The following is a 19,735-nucleotide window of genomic DNA, read 5'->3' as shown; positions in this document are numbered from 1 at the left end:
GCGTGATAATGATCTAAAGAACGCTGCCAAAACCACAAAAGATTTTCTAAAGAACAACAAAGTGAAAGCTACGACCGAGACAAGTGTGTTGCCTGACTCGAATCCAATAAAGCACCTTTGGGGTATTTTAGAGAAAGGTAGAGCAACACACCCCCTCCGGCAAAACAGCAGCTGAAGAAACGTCTCTGAGGAGTGGCACATTGTCTCTGCAGAAGGATGTAATCTTTCATCAGGAATACAGGTGGATGAATAAGGTTGATGCTTTGACTGTGAGGTCATAACATTTAAAGTCATTTGACATTGGCAGCCCTTGTTGTAACACCATTCCAGCTACACTACCTACAAGTTCTAATAATGGTTTAAATAAAATCTAATGTTTAAATAATGTTTTAAGGGTATTTAAAATAGCATATCCTAGAGGGGTAGAACCAAAGCAGAACCTTCAACATTCAGACGAGCTTGGACGTTGTCAGTGTCACAGCTCAAGTTACATTCCAACAAAGACCTCATCAGATGAGAGAAGCCTTTTTACAAAACGTTCTGAGAATGTTATGATGCTGTCGTTGAACACATTGTAAAACGTTGTTAGAATATAATGGTCTAACAATGTTATCAACAGGATGAGAATGTTATTCTAGCGTTAAGACGAACATTGCAGGAATCATTACTGAAACTTTGCACAAATGTTTCAGAACATTTTTATGTGGGGCAAAAAAATCTAGCCGGGATTAAGCATAAAAAATTACAAAAAAAAAAAAAAAAAATTGTCTGTCCTTCTGGCTGCCCCGATTTTGTGGAAAAATATTGTATTGTCCTTTAATATTTTGTTAAAACTTCAGGGAAAAATTAGGAGAATAGGAATGCATTTTAAAAAATTAAATCAACAAAAAGAAACAAAAGCTAAAATGAATAGACAGTTGCCCAATTTACCACTTTAAAAAAATCACAACAACAATCTGGATCATTTTGTAGTGTTTCAAATAGATAGATATCCATTACTTGCCTGGTAGATCCTGCAGACAAACACAGATTAAAGATAGAAATATGTCCTAAAGCTGAAGACACACTTTCTTGTATCTGAGTTATGACCTGTGATCACGTCAAAGGAGACATTTAGCACTTTTACATTATGGTCAAATCAGAACTGCAGGTAATTAGAGAAACCATTCTGTTCCTTAAATGTACATTTAGATAAGCAAAATACCTTCAGAAATACAAAGGTTGGCATTTTGACATATGTAAAACAGAGATATTGTAAGTGGTTTTCAGTCAGGAGCAAAGCTGCAGCTAATGGACCAAATTCAGAAAAAGTCCAGGTTCTGAATGGACAGAGAAACAGGACAGCCTGTATAAGAGGGCGTGTTTGTTGAGTCATGATAAAATGACTCAGCATATCACCGTTATGAGCCTGCCTACAATCATCGCAATCTGCAGAAATATTGGGAAATGGTATATCCTTATTACACGCAAACAAAACCATATTCTGTTCATCCACTCCAACAAATGATGGAATCAATTTTAAAATGAAAAGTGTTGTGGTCAGTTCCAAATCTTTAGCTTGTAAATGATAGTCGTCTTGCTGCTGTGCTTCTCTTCTGCCCAGAAACAGAGTGGCACCAGTGTGAGATCTGACCTGGTCTGTGGTCACGGGTGTGTCCTGTCTTTATCAGCTATACGGTGACTCAGTCGATCACACCTGAAGACCATAAAACTGTCTCTTTGTCAGAAACTATTATACAAATACAACAAAATGGTTTCTTATCTAAAAGTCGTTGTTTAAGATATTTCAAACTGAACATGTGGTGTTTTATGGTTGGTGAACTACAGGACCAAGGGCCAATTATGAGGCTGGTGCTGGTGCTTAAATGTTTGTTGCCACCTCAAGCCTGGAGGGGAAAGCTGCCAAAAGCCAGGTTCACACTACAGGAGTTTAAAAACAGATTTTAAAATGTGGCACCGGAATCTTCCTGCGTGGAGTTTGCATGTTCTCTCCGGGTTCTCCAGCTTCCTCCCACACAGTCCAGAAACATGTTGAGGTTAATTGGTGATTCTAAATTGTCCGTAGGTGTGAATGTGAGTGTGCTTGGTTGTCTGTCTCTAAGTGTAGCCCTGTGATAGACTGGTTACCTGTCCAGGTGAACCTGCCTTCACCCTGAGTCAGCTGGGATAGACTCCAGCCCCCCATGACCCTAGTGAGGATTAAGTGGTGTATAGACAATGGATGGATAAACGGGAAATTATTTAGATTTCAATGACATGTTTCGTGCTCTCATTAGTCTAGTTTGCGTTTCCTTTCATGCATTGCTGGTTAGTGACCATCACCTGTACACTACTTCTTTTCACGGTGCATTGTGGGACATTTTGATTGCACTATACAGGGTGTGACATTTGTAAGCTAACATTTGGACAGCCCTGTACCCTATACTGTGCACTATATAGGATATAGGGTGTGATGTCAGACACAGCCCTGGTCTCACACACTACCTGCCAGCTGTCCTGTGCTGAAGTGTTTGTCTCTGAGCTGTCAATCACAGATGAGACAGTCTTCTTCCTGAAGAGGGCGTGGTCAGCAGCAGCAGCAGCTCTCAGAGCCACAGAAACACCAGAGGTTATGCAGCCATGCTGAAGTGAACCATCTTTACAGCTATGGGGCACAAATTAGGATCTTTATGGTTGAATGTGTGAACCTCACATTACCGAACAATCTGGGCTGAATGTTGGGCACTTTTACAGATTGTCAGGTGGGGTGAAAATCAACCTGTAATCCCTGCTGTGTGTGTGGAGGGGCTCTGATGGATCCAGGACAGCTTCCTGGTTTACAAATCAAGCTCTCCATTTGGTGAGATAAACCAGATGAAAATACAGCACAGTGCGTGGAAAAGGCCCGCTCCTCTCTGCACATTCGCACTAGCTCGCAGGCTGGGTGTAGGGCAGTGGGCTGCACTGTCAGTTTCTCCGGGCTGCCAGGGTCGTTACATCACTCGGCGAGGACACGCCTTTTTGGGTGGTGACACAACCGAGGGAAAGTGGTCGGAGGGGGAGGGGTGTCCCGTCGGCAGGCACACAGACAGCAGGCAGCAGCTGCAGCGACAGGAACCCGCTTTCTTCTCGGTACCGCATTAAAACACATTCATCTTCCGATTTTTTAGCTCCGAAACGCCACCGGACAGCAAACGCGCAACACGACCTCTAAAATGGTAGACCGCGGGGAACTGGTGCAGAAAGCCAGGCTGGCCGAGCAGGCGGAGAGGTACGATGATATGGCAGCTGCCATGAAAGCGGTGAGTAAGGCTTCCTCTCCTCATGACCTTTCTCCCTTTATATCTCACTTTTTAAAAAATTGTGTATATATTAGAAATAGCCTCGTCGAGGTGCGCGCCACTGTGAGAAATGCGTAAAAAGGCTGCTAAGCTAGCGCCGGCGCAGACAGACGGACGGGCAGGCAGGGGACCGACCCTCGCTGCTTGGAGCACTTTTTCGCTTAAGCGGATAAACGACGCCAAATTGGTGTATGAAAGTTATGATTAAAGAGCGCGTTTATGAGAAAGACACCACCGCGAGGGCGATAGTGGGCTGCTGTGATAAGGTTTGGGCACCGTGGTTTGGAGCAGCAGCGGCGGCGGCGGCGCAAGGCCCCGCACAGCCTTATGTTCTCATTTCACATATCACAGGTATGGGTGACATCGGTGTGATTAGAAAGAGGCTCGTGTGTAGGTTGATTGGCGGTAGATGCGGGCTGTGATCGGCCGGTGTGCTGCGGTGGATCGTGGTGGCTGTGTGAAATGCGGACTGTTTGATCTTGGGGCGGTGCCTTTCGCCTGCCTCCTTTTATAACCGTTCAGCCTGTTTGGGTTGGGAAAGAAAATGAAGCTCATAAATGAGAGGTGATTCAATCATCGACTGTCCGGATCAGATTCAAGAAGAATCCCGTCGAAAAGATGCGCATAGAGCCGGAGCAGAGGACGAGCTCTAGGTGGTACCATGATGATGATGAGGAGGAGGAGGAGGAGGAGGAGGAGAGGGGACGGCGGAGGCTCAGCTGCTCGGCTTTACGCAGGATGAACGAGCCGTCGATTTGCTGTGAAATGCAGCTTTTTTTTTCTTTTAGCCTGACGTGAGGAAACAGCCGTCCGCTGTCAGGCTACTTTGGCGCATTGGGAACACGAGCAATGTTGGCTGAAGGTTGATCGCAATCGATTTTGCGCAGAAGCAGCGCGCAAAATAGGAGCCGTTCACCTTTCAGACGTGGGTGTTGGTGGACGGACAGCTTTCCAGAATCATCTCCCGTAGATGTCATATTGCAGCAAATGGTCCAGTCTTTCTTTTCTGTCTTATTTCTGTTCTTATTTTGAAATCGGCGCAGCCACGAGCGTGACGGAGCGCGTGTTTTAATCGATGCCGTGTAGCAGCCGCATCCCTGCGTCCTCGACCTCTTCCAGCAGGTTCCCACACAGAGGCGTGCCGCAGCATCTGCCAAGATGCAGCACAGGCCCACCCGTAGTGCACCATTTCATAGGCAGCGTTTTATCACAGCTTCACAAAGGCTGCATCTCACTGTACCAGCACTGTGTGGACAATAAGAGCAGCAGCACCGGGCACACTGACAGCACAAGTCAGGGAATGCAGTGATGTGTGACCAGGCCCGTGCTCCTTTATGGAGAAGAATGGCCAGAATGTCTTTGTGGGGCTCAGTGTGCACAAGTAGTGGCTTCCCTAATGGAAATATAAGGAGTTCCAGTGGCCTGTTTTACTTCAATATTCAGAAACTACCAGATTTGGTGTCATATTTCTTTCATTTTCCACAATCTTGGACATGTCAGAGTCATATCTGTTTGCTTTTCTTAACAAGGCCAAAGCAGGATTAATAGAAGCTACTGTCCATGCTTCAGCTCCAAGAGTCAACAAGTAAGCTGTCAGTGTTTGAAGGCCACGCTGCGTGCTGCTCTCCAGGACCGGCCTGTAGTGGTACTGCCAGAGGGAGGCCGGCTCCACCCCTTCCCATTTATGCCGAGTCAGAGAGAGAGAGAGAGAGCTGCCCCTCACCCAAGCCAGTCTCTCTGCAGCACTGGGCAGCGGGGTGTGTCTGCTGCCTCGCCCATCATTTGAGGGGAATCCCTTGCCACTGCAGACATGGCAACCGCCCCGGTGGCAATGGAACCAAATAACCAGCATGGCAGAGCACGACGCTGCACCCGTCCGTCGGGAGGACTGCGAGGCTTCAGACTTGTGGAAGCAGGCCGGATCGGATGATGATGATGATGCTGCTGTTAACGCTGAGCTTTCACCACCATCTTCCTAAGATTAGAATTAAAGCATGTCTCAACATCAGCTATGCTTTTACAGCATCAATAATTTAATCCCTCAGTTAGCGGCGAATAGAGTAGCATTACGTTATTCTGATTATCCAGGGCAGTCTTTGCTTTTATTGTGAGCCGGAGTGGAGCTGGAAACGTTTATTTGTCTGAATACTTCAATGTGCAGTAAAAACATCCCACCAGAGTCACTGCCAGGTCTTCTCCGTTTGTCCAAATACATTTTCTTGAACGAAATGTTACAGATTGGAGAGCGGCATTAAATTATTCTCGCATAGAAGGCCAAAGAAATTCACAAACGCTCTGAGAAATTTGTTCACGGACCCTTTCACAGTCATTTGGTAAGTGTTTGGTGAGAATTCAGCATCTTTTTAGCACCTCAGACATCCTGCTACCAAATATTGTGGGGCACGAGGACACCTCACGGTCTATCCCTGCCTTTCTTTTACCTGGAAAGCGCTACCGTGCTTCGCTAACTGCCACATAATTGGCATGCTCTTGATTCCAGTGTGTCTACTGGCTCAGAATGTGCCTCTGGGGCATGTCGACGCATGACAGTAAGCATGACTAGTGCAGTGAGTCTGTGCTGCTGCATTGACAGAAATCCGTGAATGTTCCTGTCATTTCTGACCACAAACATGTCTCTAGCTAATTACTGTAATAAATGAAACACCAATTAACAAAGCTGGTTAGAAAATAATCCCAAAAATTTCTTATTTTTCGCTCTGGCAAGTTTCCTTCAGCGCTGGATAAAACCTCCGTGTGGGGTGCCAAGAACTCCTCAATGCAGTAGAAACCCTGCCTCACATGGCTAATGCTATAAATGTTAAAGGAACGCCACATTACAAATTACAGTCCATGTCCTGGGCTCTAATAGTTCATGGCTCCATGTGGAGGTACTCATTACAGATCATGTGTTACGAAGACCGCTCAGGATGTCTGCTGCTGCAAATATGTCACAATGCGTTCAGGTTTTTATCTCACATGACAACATTTTAACAATAAATGTTGAGTATTCGTCTCTAAAGATGTCAGTACTATGGCATGCATATGTAATGAGACATTACCTCATCGTACCCATGCGGGCAAAGAGCCTCAGCCCTCTGGCACAGTCGCTTTTCAATCCCAACTAGTTTTAATGTAAGCCATGCTGTTAGCGCGTCAGAAGAATGCGCTCCTGCTTCTGGTGGACGAGCACACCAGCATGTCGTGGCCCATTCCCCTCCACAGTGAATCCACGTTAGAGTTTCAGGATTTCATGAGATTTCTTTCCATCGCTCACTTTTCATAGTTTTATCGAAGCTGGTAAAAGAAAATGTGTTGAACTGTGTTTTTTTTCCCAAGCTTCTGATACATTTAATAATAATCATTGCGTAGATATTGACTTGTAACCTCTAACCCAGCTTATCTTAGCTGTCTTTTCATCTCGGAATGAGAAAACCCAGCTCGTCGTTTCTTCACCCATTTTTCCACCAACCTGTTCCGTCATACGACTGAAGCAGCAAAACCAAATGCAAGGCGTGCATTACGCAAACGCGCGGGTATGATGTGTTTTATTGAACTAGCTCACGATTGACCTGGTTCGTAATATGGGAGCGCTTTACACTTGGTTAATCCCTGAGTGTCACTGCTCAGTCTGCAGCTCCGCACAAATAACCGCTAAATCACAGAGTAACACAATCACATCACGTAAATTAACTACATAATGAGGGGAAAGGCTTCGGTTCGGTTTCTTAGTCGTGCTCTCAGGCTGTCCCTTACTTTTCCTTTTCTCTATTGCTGGTGGGGAGTGTCCAACTCAAGTTTGGTCCTAAGAATTCAGATCTGCACCAATTCCACTATTCTGTTTATATTTCTTTGGTTTGATACAGATGCTTGAGTTACAAAGCAACTAGAGCTGCCATGATGTCTGATTTTCATTGCACAGTTATCACGCCCAAAAGAATGAACTCTTAACAACATTATCGTGATATCTGTTGGAAAACTTTTTTGAGTGAGTGTCGGGAGGAACGGAGAGAGTCTGTAACTATAACTTCTGTTGATCGTATGTTGGCGTGTCAACCAGATAGTTGCTAGATTATTTTTAACATGATTATCAACAAGATATTTGTATGTCAGTGTTATAATATCATGGTTATCGTCAGTAGTGGCATATCGTGACGTGATGCAGGACGTTTCCTCTCTAATTTTGCGAAATCAGTCCGTTAAAGCTGTTTCACTTCAAACACAAATGCGTTTAACCAACACCAATAGCACTGTACAATGTGCTGATTTGACTCCATTAGTTTGAATTAGTGTTTATCCACACACAACACACACACACACACAAACGCACACACACACACACTCTATGGAGAGCTTACTTCTTTATCTTAGGAAATGCATGGCACAGAGAGCCAAGGCTTCCATCATACTTAATGAACTGAACGCTTTATTCTCCCATGAAAGTCCATTCAGTGCATTAGCAGATTTATTGCGCCGCAGCTGCTCCGCACATTGTACGTATGTATGTTTAATATGAGAGCGCTGTACGTGTTTTCAGCGCTCCATAAAGACATTGTGTTTCACAACAATGCCCGCAAAATGGAACCGCTAATTATCCGACCAAATTAGGCCGTAAAGCTGGAAAAAAACCGACGTGTTTGTTAAAGCGCCGAGCTTCCCACACGCGTTTAATCATAGGTATAATATAGACGATGTTTCGCAGCAGTAGTGAGCGATCCTGCAGACTCAACACAAACGTCGTGGGTGCAGAATATGCTGGCTGTGGTGCGGGTGGGACTCCTGAGTGGTCAGCAGCGTTCGTTGTGGGATGAGTGCAGAAATATAACATGTGAAAGCATGACAGCTCGTTATTACCGCACCGTGCGTGTACTGTAAATGCTGTATAACGGCGGCGCACGCTCAAATAAACCAACACATTTCTCAGGGCGGGATGGTTACATAAACTTTGCTTAAACGCCAATAAACAATACTGCTGTCACTGCTCCTCTGACGTCTGACAGTCCAGCATCTGATTTGTCTGTTGCTATGGGAAACAGCATTAGCTGACAGAGAAACAAGCAGGGGCTTGATCTGTAATATTTCTACCTACTTTGAGTTCTCAAAATCCCCGGGTTACCTGTGTCCTATTTTACTTTTTCTTGCTGTAGGCCACATTTCCAATAGAAAACATTGCTGTAAGCAGGAGTGGTTAAAATCTGCATAGGAGTGGGAGTGAGTGGGATCTTGTGGGAGATACGCTGAGATCAAATGAGATTTATAGTCTCAAAATGCATCCATGATGTGAACAGAGACCTCAGGTGTCTGTTTTCCATCAGTCCCCCTTTTTTTTTTTTTTCCTGTTTTCTAGCTCGTCCTCATTTTGTAGTTTTTGCCTGGCGGGGCATAAGAAGCACCAAGCTGCTTTCTTTCTGAGGTAAGACCATACTCCTAAACCTCAGTCCAATTATGAATGCAGCCAGTGTCATCTCAGGACATTTCAGGATGGCCCGAAATGAGTCTTGACTCAGTGATGAGTCACAAAGGCACTACGACTACAACGCCCACCGTAGCCACCTCCACGCACTATAATCAGGTTCATTTCACTGCATCCAAGAGCCTCACTTACATGTGCAGCGGTTCGTGCACTTCAGCACCTCATTATCCTTCATGTGTTCCCTTTCTCTGGTGCTTACTCATTGTCGCCGAGTGTGGGGACATTAGCAGTGGCGGTATTACACAGCGCCTCACTGACACATCCACCCAGACCTCCATTTGTACTGTACTTCAAAGGAAAGACGGTACAGCTGGAGCAGAGAATATTCATGCAGCTCCGTTCATAATGTGTGAAAATGTACAGATTGACTGTATTCACTTCTGTCCACCAAGACATTTATGCCAAGTAGTTGATAATTAACCATCATTCAACACATCTAGCATTGTGTTCTGGAGCTGCGATAACTGTCCAGAGTTGTAAAATCCTCCTCCTGCGGTCTGATAAGCGCTCGTACACGTAAACCTGTTTAACGAGCTGCACTTGTAGCACCATAGTTCATCATCTCGCCACCACTTGAAGAAACACCAACGCAGCTCCTTGTTTTTGATTTTAAAGCCCCCCACCGCTCAATACGAGGCTTCTGATTGTCTCTTGGATGTTTGACCTTCAACTGATACAGAGTTTAGTATAGAACTAAAAGGCAGTTTATGGTCTGAACGCCCACTCACTCCTAAGTTGAAAATCTTCTATTTCGGCATTCAGATGAGATCCTATTCATAGGTACGTGAATACCGTAATGAGAGAGCAGCAGTTTGTGCTCATATCCAGCGCCCACAGATGGTGGGCACTCGGTGTGAGCAGGATGGATGCTTAACAGCCAGCAGTGATCCGTTTAAGTTAGCTCAAAGCAGCTTAGCGTTGCGCACAAAAGATATGAACGTTTGAACTTTGGTCTATGTGGATGTGGTTAGTTTAAACATTCAGTCTATTTGATGGAAAGCCCCTGGTTCCCATGAGGTCAGGCCTTTAGGTTTCATACAGATGTGGCTATGAGAAAGGAAGTGAAGGTGCGAAGCATGTCCTAGTTACTGATCTTCAGGTATTATATACAAGCACAAAGAAAGAAGAAACTTTTAAGAGTCATGCCTGAACTGATGATGTTTAGGAGTTTTTTTTAGACACCTGCTCCACAAGCACATCTTCAGAAACTAGACGCCATTGTCTGGTGTAGTCTCATAGATGCATGTTGGCCCTACTGTTCTCATCCATCCATCCATCCATCCATCCATCCATCCATCCATCCATCCATCCATTATCTCTACACCGCTTAATCCTCACTAGGGTCACAGGGGCCTATCCCAACTGACTTGGACAGGTCACCAGTCTATCACAGGGCTACACTTAGAGACAAACAACCAAGCACACTCACATTCACACCTATGGACAATTTAGAACAGGGGTGTCCAATCCTGGTCCTTGAGAGCCACAGTCCTGCATGTTTTAGATGTTTCTCTTCTTCCAACACACCTGATTCAAATGATCAGGATTGTTATCAGGCTTCTGCAGAGCTCGATGATGAGCTGATCATTTGAATCAGGTGTGTTGGAAGAAGGAAACATCTAAAACATGCAGGACTGTGGCCCTCCAGGACCGGGATTGGACACCCCTGATTTCGAATCACCAATTAACCTCAGCATGTTTTTGGACTGTGTGGGAGGAAGCTGGAGAACCCGGAGAGAACCCACGTTGCACGGGGAGAACATGGAGACTCCATACAGAAAGATTCCAGGTGTCCTCACTGGGATGCAAACCGGCGACCTTCTTGCTGCGAGGCAACGATGCTAACCACCGCTCCACCTTGCAGCCCCCTACTGTTCTTTTGTAACTGCTTTTTCAACTGGGTGTGCCACAAAGGCTGCAACTCCATAAAAAAAAGGATGGATGTTCACAGGTTTAATAAACCATATTATACAATCACAAGGACACTGCTGTGATGGTTACTTGGAAAATCTGACACGTTTCTAAAAAGTGTTTCTTTAAAGAGAACGTCACGCTTCAGTGAAAACAGGATCTGTGGAGGGGTCTCGTTTAGAAAGGTCTACTTCCTCTTGGAATTTGAAAGTTCTACATTTCTAAATTCCCTCCCAGTTTTAATTTCGTCGGAGCGGTCTATTGTTACAACTTCATCGTTTGTGGAAACGCCACGCTCCGTGTTTGTGGAAGAATATTTGAAGTTTTTGCTTTATTGCTTTGGCGCCCTGATGTGGGTGATTTGTTGGGGATTTTCATGCCCCTGAATGAGTTTACAGGTTTATTACAGACCTGGAAAGTATGAACATTTTTGAAGAGAGCTGGGTTCCTAGAAGATGGGCTTATCCTAAAAATATAAGTGTGGCACGTCGGCCTGCACCCCCCCTCCCCCCGGCAGGCGATGACAAAGTACTAGTAATGCAATTGCACAATAACCTCAGCACGGCCATTGCTAGTAATGCTAATGCTTAGTGGACATGTCAGGAGTGTCCAGTGACTCTAAACTGTGGCCTGGAAATGAAGAATTTGAAGAAAATCCAATATTGCTCTCACTTAATTGTAGCTGAATGCTTAAATCTAAATGAATGACTGTATTATTGTTATTAAATTGAGTCAGTTTGTGGTGTCATGGCGGTGAGTCAGGAGCTCACCTCTGACCTCTGAAGCCGAACTCATCAGGCTGTGACAGCTAAGCAGGAAACTATGTGGGCTGAACACTTCAACACCCACTTTTTTGATAAGCTTTTACCTACTTAGAGGAATATTTGACATGTTCGTGTACCAGCATGTGATAGAGCTACTGTTTTTTTTTTTTAAACTTTCACTGCTGTATGTTGCCTGAACTTGCACTGACAGCGAGAGCCCGGGATCGACCCTTTACGTGTCTTATATTTAAGTTTAAAGCTGTAATCACTAAAAACTACCGTCTTACGTGGTAGCGTAGCAACAAAGAGCCACTTTGAGGCCCCCCCGACTCGCCACCATCATTACTGAGACGCGCATACGCTGCCTTGCTTTCCCTCCTCTTCTTAGCTCCCGGCTCTTTGTGGCTAAACCAGCTAACCCTATTCACGCCGCCGGTGACGTCAGGTAGTCCACGGCGCCTTTGTGCTCTGCTGACTGAAAAGAGGGTCTGCAGGGGGGTTGTCACATCAGGTTAGGAGAGACTGGGGTGCAAAGGAGCAAAGGAGGAAAGCATGGAAGAGGAGAGGAAACAGGGAGCAGCAAGCCTTCATTACTGTAGCCTATTAAATGAAAGGCGCGGCGTTCAAACCGAGCCTGTACTTAAGCCCGACGCTGCCCCGGCCCTGCAAGCCCTCGCTGTGACATTAACGAACATGGAGAGAGCTGTCAAAGAGGAAGTTATTGATTGTCCTGCCTGGCCTTTTGTTTGTATTAACACTCGGTTCTTTGGAAGTTTGACTGCCTTGTGTAAGGATGAGTCACGAGAGAGCAGGCGCGATTGATGAGCTTTATGGGTAGACAGAGCTCTATTGTCATCCCCGCACCGCAGCTTCCGTCAGGGCTTTCTGCTCGCCCTGCAGCCTCCTGAAACAAAGGCAGCCATGTATGTACAGATGAGTTGTTTAGGCCTTGTTTTTCTGACCTCTCCCGTCGCTCCAGCGCTGACCCGCTCTTGCTGGTCGCGCTCGGCGCAGGTCAGATACTCGCTAATTGTAATTTAATGGGCCGAGGCGTGGAGTGCTGAGGCTGGGCTTCAGGAGGAACCCATGGGGGGGCTGGGGGACTTTCTCCCCGGGGCTCGTAAGTGGGTTTGTTACGCAGTAGATGTCATTTTTTATTGTCGGCTTGTCTTCATACTCCCAGTACAAAGGTTATTTCTTTTATGACAGTTGTAAGTTTTACAACATCTTGTGTAGAAACACTCCTTTGTGAAGCAGGTGAAACCTCCACAGCTCTGCTGGCGGGCTCGGAGAGGCGCTGCAATAAGGAAGGAAATGGTTCTGGGAGTGTTAACAAAAAAAAACGTGAAGTTTGAACTTAGGATGGGCCAGACAGAACGGGATGTGAGATTACTAAATTCAGTTAGTGAAGGGCTCGCCAATGAAAGCGCGCTGGCAGGCCCGGTTATGGCCTCTCAGAGGGAGTTCTTGTACATTTTACAGTCATTCCTAATAGTTACTCTGTCAGACTGAGTGAAAAGCCACCACAGACATAACAACACACATTCTCAGACGATTTCTCCGAGGGAACGTTGATAGTTGGACGTGATAGTGAACGTAAGAAAACTCCTGCTGCCCAGCTGCTCAGTCGTGGCATGAAGTGAGAGTAAACGCTGGATCGCCCACCAGTGTCAGAATAGATGCCTGTGTGTGATGAAACTGCTTAAATTTGGTGCCACTTCGTCCACTAATTATCTTTTGGATTGAGGTGATCATTTGGATCGTTAGGACTGAAGCAGGCTGACGTGCACTGAGGCGTCTGGATTTTTAGTTCACGGGAATGAACTTTGGAATCTTGCTGTAGTTTCAACAAAATCCAATCACTTCAGTTCACCATGTGGATCTCCCTCTGATCCAGTCCACACAGATAAAAACGCTCTGGGTTCTTTGTATTCCTGTAAAACCAATCATGGGTGGAGCTGAACGCGGGAATCAGCTTCAGTGCTCGGAAGTGGGTGTTGTTGTTGTCTGACTTGGTGAAGTGCATTTTGAAAAAATGAGCAGCCAATAGTGGGCTTACACCAGCAGCTAAGGCTCATGGGAATGCCATTAGTTTAGCAGAAACCAATGACTAAGAGGAGTTGAAGGGACTACCAAAGCCAGTAGGATTTATTCTCCATTGACTTTCAAATTTCAAATTTCACTGCAGTCCATGTTGATAGTTGTCAAGACATCACACACATGAGCAAAACACACAAGCTTGTGGTGGCACAAGAGAAAAATGGTGGAAGCCATGACAGTCTGTACCAGATATAACAGCAATTTATTACCATATTTCTGTCTGACTCAGGTGGCAGCGGGCGTCTCTCTATATTCTGTGACTACATCGACTTTCACGTCAATTTATCTGGTTGCTGAACAAAATTGATGGGACTGAAAACACTTGGTCCAAACAGATGTGGACTTCTTTATATTTTTTTAGCAAATTTTACTCGACTTTACGGTGGTCAGGAAGGATGGTGGAACCTTTCAAACGGACAGGAGCACTGAAAATGTTGGGTTTAGCTGCTTCCACTCATCCCCACCCACCACGCTGCGGCTCTCACCGTATCATCAGCCATGTCAGCATCCTCGCCGCGAGCAGCTTGCGGCCAGTATCTCCAGCAGAGATAGCGAGGCTCGCGCAAACAAAAAAGGGAGATTTTGCAGTCGCCATGGCAACTGAAGATTGCATCACAGGTCGCTCTTTGCCCCTCCACTCCCTCCCTCTTATAGCTCAAGTAAAAAAAACAAAAAAAAACCCAGACTGGCTTTGTGTGTCACCGAGAGTTACAGTGAAAGTTGGGTGGAGATGTATGTCGGATGAGCACACGATTAGTCACACGTTTTGTTTCAATACAGACCGTAGTAACAACTGGAACAGGGATTAGCAGCTGTTGTGTGCTTCTGCAGTCAAAGCAAAGCGAAGGGTGACGCAGCCGCGAGCTCCCGGCGACTGTGATGCGCCTCAGAGGTCACAGGTTTAAGTTTGTCCTTGAGCAGGACGCTGAGGCTGCGCCATGAGTTTGCTGCATGCACGCTCTCAGGCCGGACGGTCTCTTCGTCCTGCTGTGCAAATGAAAACCTGCGCTGCTGACATGTGGATGCATTTCTATCGTTGACGCAGTGGAGTGTGATCAAACTGGGGGCTTTAGGAAAAGACAAAACGACGATAGAAAGACTTGCCTGTAATGAAACAAGCAGACAAAGAAAGCCTTACTTTAGATTGGATTATCTCGACAGTTCAAGCATTTATTATTAGCATTTGATATTCTACAGACATTTATGATCCCCAGAGGATGGATCCAGTTGATTCTGATGTGAGGACTGTGACCTTCAGCGCCACCATGACGTTGACGTGAAATATACGAACAACTGTCGCTTGGATCACATCAAAAGTTGGATGAATCCAGCTAACACTCCATTTATTGGCAGCAGCAGGTCAAAGTGTTTGTTTAACCTGTGAAGTATCTCAGCATCTAGTTAATGGATTCACACACAGAGATTCATAATCCCAGAGGACGACTCCTGAGGACCCCTGACTTTTCCTGTAGCACCAGGATGAGACTGACTTGTGGTTTTGTATGAAGTGTCTCCACAACTAGAGGACAGAGCGCCGTAAAATTTGGTCGACATATTTATGTTCCCCTCAGGGTGAATTATAATAACCTTTTGCCCCAACCGACTATTCATTAAAGCATCATTTTGAGAACTGGCTTATGGTGAACCAGCAACACTTCACTTTTAACAAGACCATGCTAATGCTGTGTCATCTATCTTATATTCTGTATTTTATTGACTTGTATAGAGTTCTTGCATACAGGAACTTTTTGGCACCCTTAAAGAGGTTTTAGACACTCCTTGAAGAGATTTTAGCGAGCGACAAAATGATACGTTGAATATAAAACAATCTAGACAGTTTTGTTCCAGAGTGCATAAATGTCTGTCAAATAATGTCTCAGTGCTTTTACTGTTGCTATACTTTTAATACTTATCTGCAAAACTGATGAAAGTCTGATCAACTCAGCTGTACCTTGTATTTCCATCATAGTTTAAGTATAGTTAAGCTGGAGCTGCAGAGAGTTCACTGACAGCTCATTTCATGCTGCAGACTGGGACAGATATGTGAGAGGGATGGTCGAAGCTTCATGTGAAATGTTACTGCAGAAGGAAAAAGTATGTTGTTGCTCTTGTTCAGCCACAGATTGAATCATTTCTTGTGTTGTTATAATAGAAAAAGGCCTTTTATTAGATGAAGTTAAGTCGTGTACTTTTTAAGTTTTGATTGAAAGTCATTTTGTGGTATTTGTCTCTTGGGGTAATAATAAAAAAACCTCAAAACTGCTAAAGTGTTCCCATTTATTTGTATATCAGGACTTACAGCCCAATCCCATCAGAGTTGGTGTGGTTTGTGGATGTGGTTCGGTGGCCAGCGTAGCGTTCAGTACGGCCATTGTGAAGAGCCGTTCCACGTGATTGGCCAGGGCCCCCTGCTTTGCTATGCTCATGGAGCTGAATTCTGTGCTGAAAAAGAAAGTAACAACAGGCTTTATACTCCAAAAAGGTCTGTAAAGATGCCTCTGCTGCACAGTCCCAGTGGGGTATAAAGGATTAAATCCTACAGCCAGACACTGGCCTGTCAAAACAAAACAAAACCAGCTTTCAGAGCTGCGGACAGCCAATCAGCAGGCATCTCAGGAGGTGACGTCAGCGTGCCGGGGGCGTGGCTTACTCTGCTGGATGCAGTCACTGTTGTCTTGGGTGTAGCTGAGATCGTCCTGAACTGCGTTTGAGCTCTTCTTTATTTCTTTTTGTATGTTCTTCTAGCTTTCTGTTGTTGTGTATTTTACCATTTGTCAGCTAGTGCATGACACTGAGACATCCCTGTAGCCACACATTTGACTTAACCATAACAGTGGATGTAAGGCTAATGTCTGCATGTTCTTTCTTTCTGTCCTTCTTGTTGTTCAGGTCACAGAGCTGAATGAAGCGCTATCCAATGAGGAGAGGAACCTCCTCTCTGTGGCCTACAAGAATGTGGTCGGGGCGAGGCGTTCATCCTGGCGCGTCATCTCCAGCATTGAGCAGAAGACGTCGGCCGACGGCAATGAGAAGAAGATCGAGATGGTGCGGGCCTACCGGGAAAAGATCGAGAAGGAGCTGGAGGCCGTCTGCCAGGACGTGCTCAACCTCCTCGACAACTTCCTGATCAAGAACTGCAACGAAACGCAGCACGAGAGCAAGGTGTTCTACCTGAAGATGAAGGGCGACTACTACCGCTACCTGGCTGAGGTGGCCACGGGGGAGAAGAGAGCCGGAGTGGTGGAGTCCTCCGAGAAGTCCTACAGCGAGGCCCACGAGATCAGCAAGGAGCACATGCAGCCCACCCACCCCATCCGCCTGGGCCTGGCTCTCAACTACTCCGTCTTCTACTACGAGATCCAGAACGCCCCGGAGCAGGCGTGCCACCTGGCCAAGACCGCCTTCGACGACGCCATCGCCGAGCTGGACACCCTCAACGAGGACTCCTACAAAGACTCCACTCTGATCATGCAGCTGCTACGAGACAACTTGACGCTGTGGACGAGCGACCAGCAGGACGACGAGGGAGGAGAGGGCAACAACTAAAGAGCCTGAAAACCTCATTCTGCCAAAACAACACAACACGCGCGCTCACAAATGATGACAAAAAAATAATAATAATAGTTAAAAAGTTCTTAGAAATTTAAAAAAACAAAGGGAGGGGTGGGGCGGGGGCGGTGGTGGAACATCGGCGGCCAATTTAGCCGATGGTAGACGCGGCTGCTGTTCTTTATTTTTCCACAAATTAAAAGTGAAAAAAAAAAAAGAGTAGGAGGAGGAGGGAAGACAATTTTAGTTTGAGAAATAACCTACAATAAAAAAAAAAAAACACAATAAACAAATAAAAGAATGAAACCCCCTCCTCGATAGCCTCTGCAGCATTTGCCAAAATACCACTTTAGAAGCAAAGAGGTATGTGTCATTGATCTCAGTGTGGCTATTGGGTAACGATGCCTTCACACTGGCAGAGACTGGTCGTATCGCGCAAATGAAGCTGAGCTGTCTTATTGTATTTGGTGAGGGGAGGAGCATTCAGAAATTCAGTCTCTATGCTTGAGCAGCAAGAAAATTTTAAGAGTAACCTTGAATGTCATGGCCTTGCTTAGAACAAGAGGAAGACAAGAGGAAGGGAGCGAGTCGGGAGAGAGGAAGAAGGGGGCTGTTAGAGGGGGTGTCATCGCGTAAACAAACATCTTTAGTTGCACCGCGCCCATGATCGTCGAGTGAAAAGCAGGTTGTCTCTTGTTATTGAAGATAACACATGGAAAAAAAGAGAAAAAAAAAAGAAGAAAAACCCAAATGTTTTTTGTTTGCTTTGTGTCAGGTATGTGTCCAGCTCAGTCACACAGTCATACTGTAACTAAAAAGACAAATTCATAAAGTAAACTTAGTGCAGCTTGTCCCTCTCATGTGCTGATGTGCTTTATTAAATAAATTAACTGTTTTTGGACACCTAATTCTTATTGTCGGTATTGTCGTTACTATAACAACTTCTATTGGCTCCTCATGTTTGTTATTTGATCCAGATAGCAAAAAACAAATAAAAATGAATGAAATTTAAAAAAAGAGGAAAAAAAACAACAAAAAACCTGTTGATTGAAAAATGTCCACCCTTATTCTCCAGTTAATGCTATCTTCATGACATCCGGTAGGGAAACGGCACCTGGAACCACAGACCCGATTAGTGTCATTTTTTGGGACAGAGCACATTGCAATGTTAAAGCGGAAGCTGTAAAAGCAGATTTGAGGTTTGTGGATTTACTTTTTGTCTTCAGTTTCTTCTTGGTCAAGAAATTGCACTTGCCTATTATACTGTTTCTTCAGTGTAAGATGATAACTGCTCCAATATTCTCCATAATACAATATTGTGCATGCTGGTGATGTATTTATACAGTAGCTTCAATTTATTAACTTATACTGTAGATGTTATGTATTCATATGAACATGGAATTACTAGACCTTAATCGGATTATTTTCTATTTATTTCTTTTTATTGCGATTGTTAGCTAGACCTTATTTTAAAATCTGTGTTTTCTTTACTCCATTTGCTGAAGTACGCTATACCAAAACAGTGATTGTTAACAATAAATTGATCTGTTACGGACATCGCTATGGTGACATGCAGTTCTTGGTAAGGGGGACCAACAGGAGGCGACGTATTGGCTCGTGATGCTTACCTAGGATGTGCCGTCTAGAATCGTAATTTTTGCTTAATGCTGCACAACGATGAGCTGCGTTTGTATGGACGATACTTCGTTAACCGTCATTCATTCTGAGTATAGATTACAAACGGTAAACATCTGATCCGATAAACGGCTCGGCTGAGAATCGGTTTATCCCTAACACATGTCAATAAGATGTGAGTTTACACACTACACACCTTTTAATCAGAATATATCCACCTTAAAGCATCTAATCCGCCAGAAATATTACAGAAGACATTTTTTTTAGAACTTTCCTGAGGGAATTCAGTGAGTTGAAAATGATCAAGATGGGCCCACATCATGTCTTTGGGGCCATTTTCTGTTTCTTTTCGATTAAGCAGGAACCTGAGCAGCACAGAGTTAAAACAGAAGACCTGTACAGCTCAGGAGGATCGGTCAACCTGGTGCCCTTTCCTCCGCCAAGGGCCAGGAGCACCGGGATGAAATGTCAAAGACTGCTGGGAGAGAACTTCTCAGAGAGATCAGGAGTGGAGTTTGGGGCAAACAGGTGCAGAAATGATAGAATTAAATCAACCGGAAGAAAAAGGCATGGTTATTATTTGTTTGAACAAACTGTGAAGAGTTCTACGCCGTTCTTAGTCCCATCCCAGTGAGTTCTGATTGAGAAGGTGACTTTCCAATTAATTTGGATTCCAATTAAATGGAACATTTGCATCCATGTAAATGCAGCTGAATCAACTAAGTGAAAAACTGCGACAGAAGTAAAGGATTTCACGTTTTAGTGTGTTTAGATCCAAAAGTGCTGAAGCGTTTTTAGCAAAAAAAAAGTTCCCCTTGTAGAGTCAGGCGCACAAAATATTTTAAATATGCTTCCAAATTCTGATTTTGAGGCCTCGATGTAATGACTAAGCAGAGAATCTGGAGTTCAAGAGCTCTTTAAAAGAAAACTATAGCTTGCAGAAAGATTCAAACTGAGAAAGGAACTGATTGGAGTTGAAGTTCATC

At 44.9% G+C, this 19,735-nt stretch overlaps 1 protein-coding gene across 1 annotated transcript; it reads left to right on the top strand.

The window, feature by feature from the left end:
* Positions 1 to 3,039: 3,039 nt before the first annotated feature.
* ywhag1 (3-monooxygenase/tryptophan 5-monooxygenase activation protein, gamma polypeptide 1) lies at positions 3,040 to 18,671 on the top strand. Its single transcript, XM_008290535.1, has 2 exons — positions 3,040 to 3,281; positions 16,455 to 18,671. Exons 1-2 carry the CDS (start codon positions 3,195 to 3,197, stop codon positions 17,109 to 17,111), a joined length of 744 nt encoding a protein of 247 aa, XP_008288757.1. The 5' UTR covers positions 3,040 to 3,194; the 3' UTR covers positions 17,112 to 18,671.
* Positions 18,672 to 19,735: the final 1,064 nt, after the last annotated feature.

Source organism: Stegastes partitus, unplaced genomic scaffold (genome assembly GCF_000690725.1).
Source record: "Stegastes partitus isolate 25-593 unplaced genomic scaffold, Stegastes_partitus-1.0.2 Scaffold681, whole genome shotgun sequence".
In the NCBI taxonomy this organism is placed as follows: domain Eukaryota; kingdom Metazoa; phylum Chordata; class Actinopteri; family Pomacentridae; genus Stegastes; species Stegastes partitus.
The sequence above is the reverse complement of the archived record's forward strand: the minus strand, read 5'-3'. Positions and strand labels throughout refer to the sequence as shown.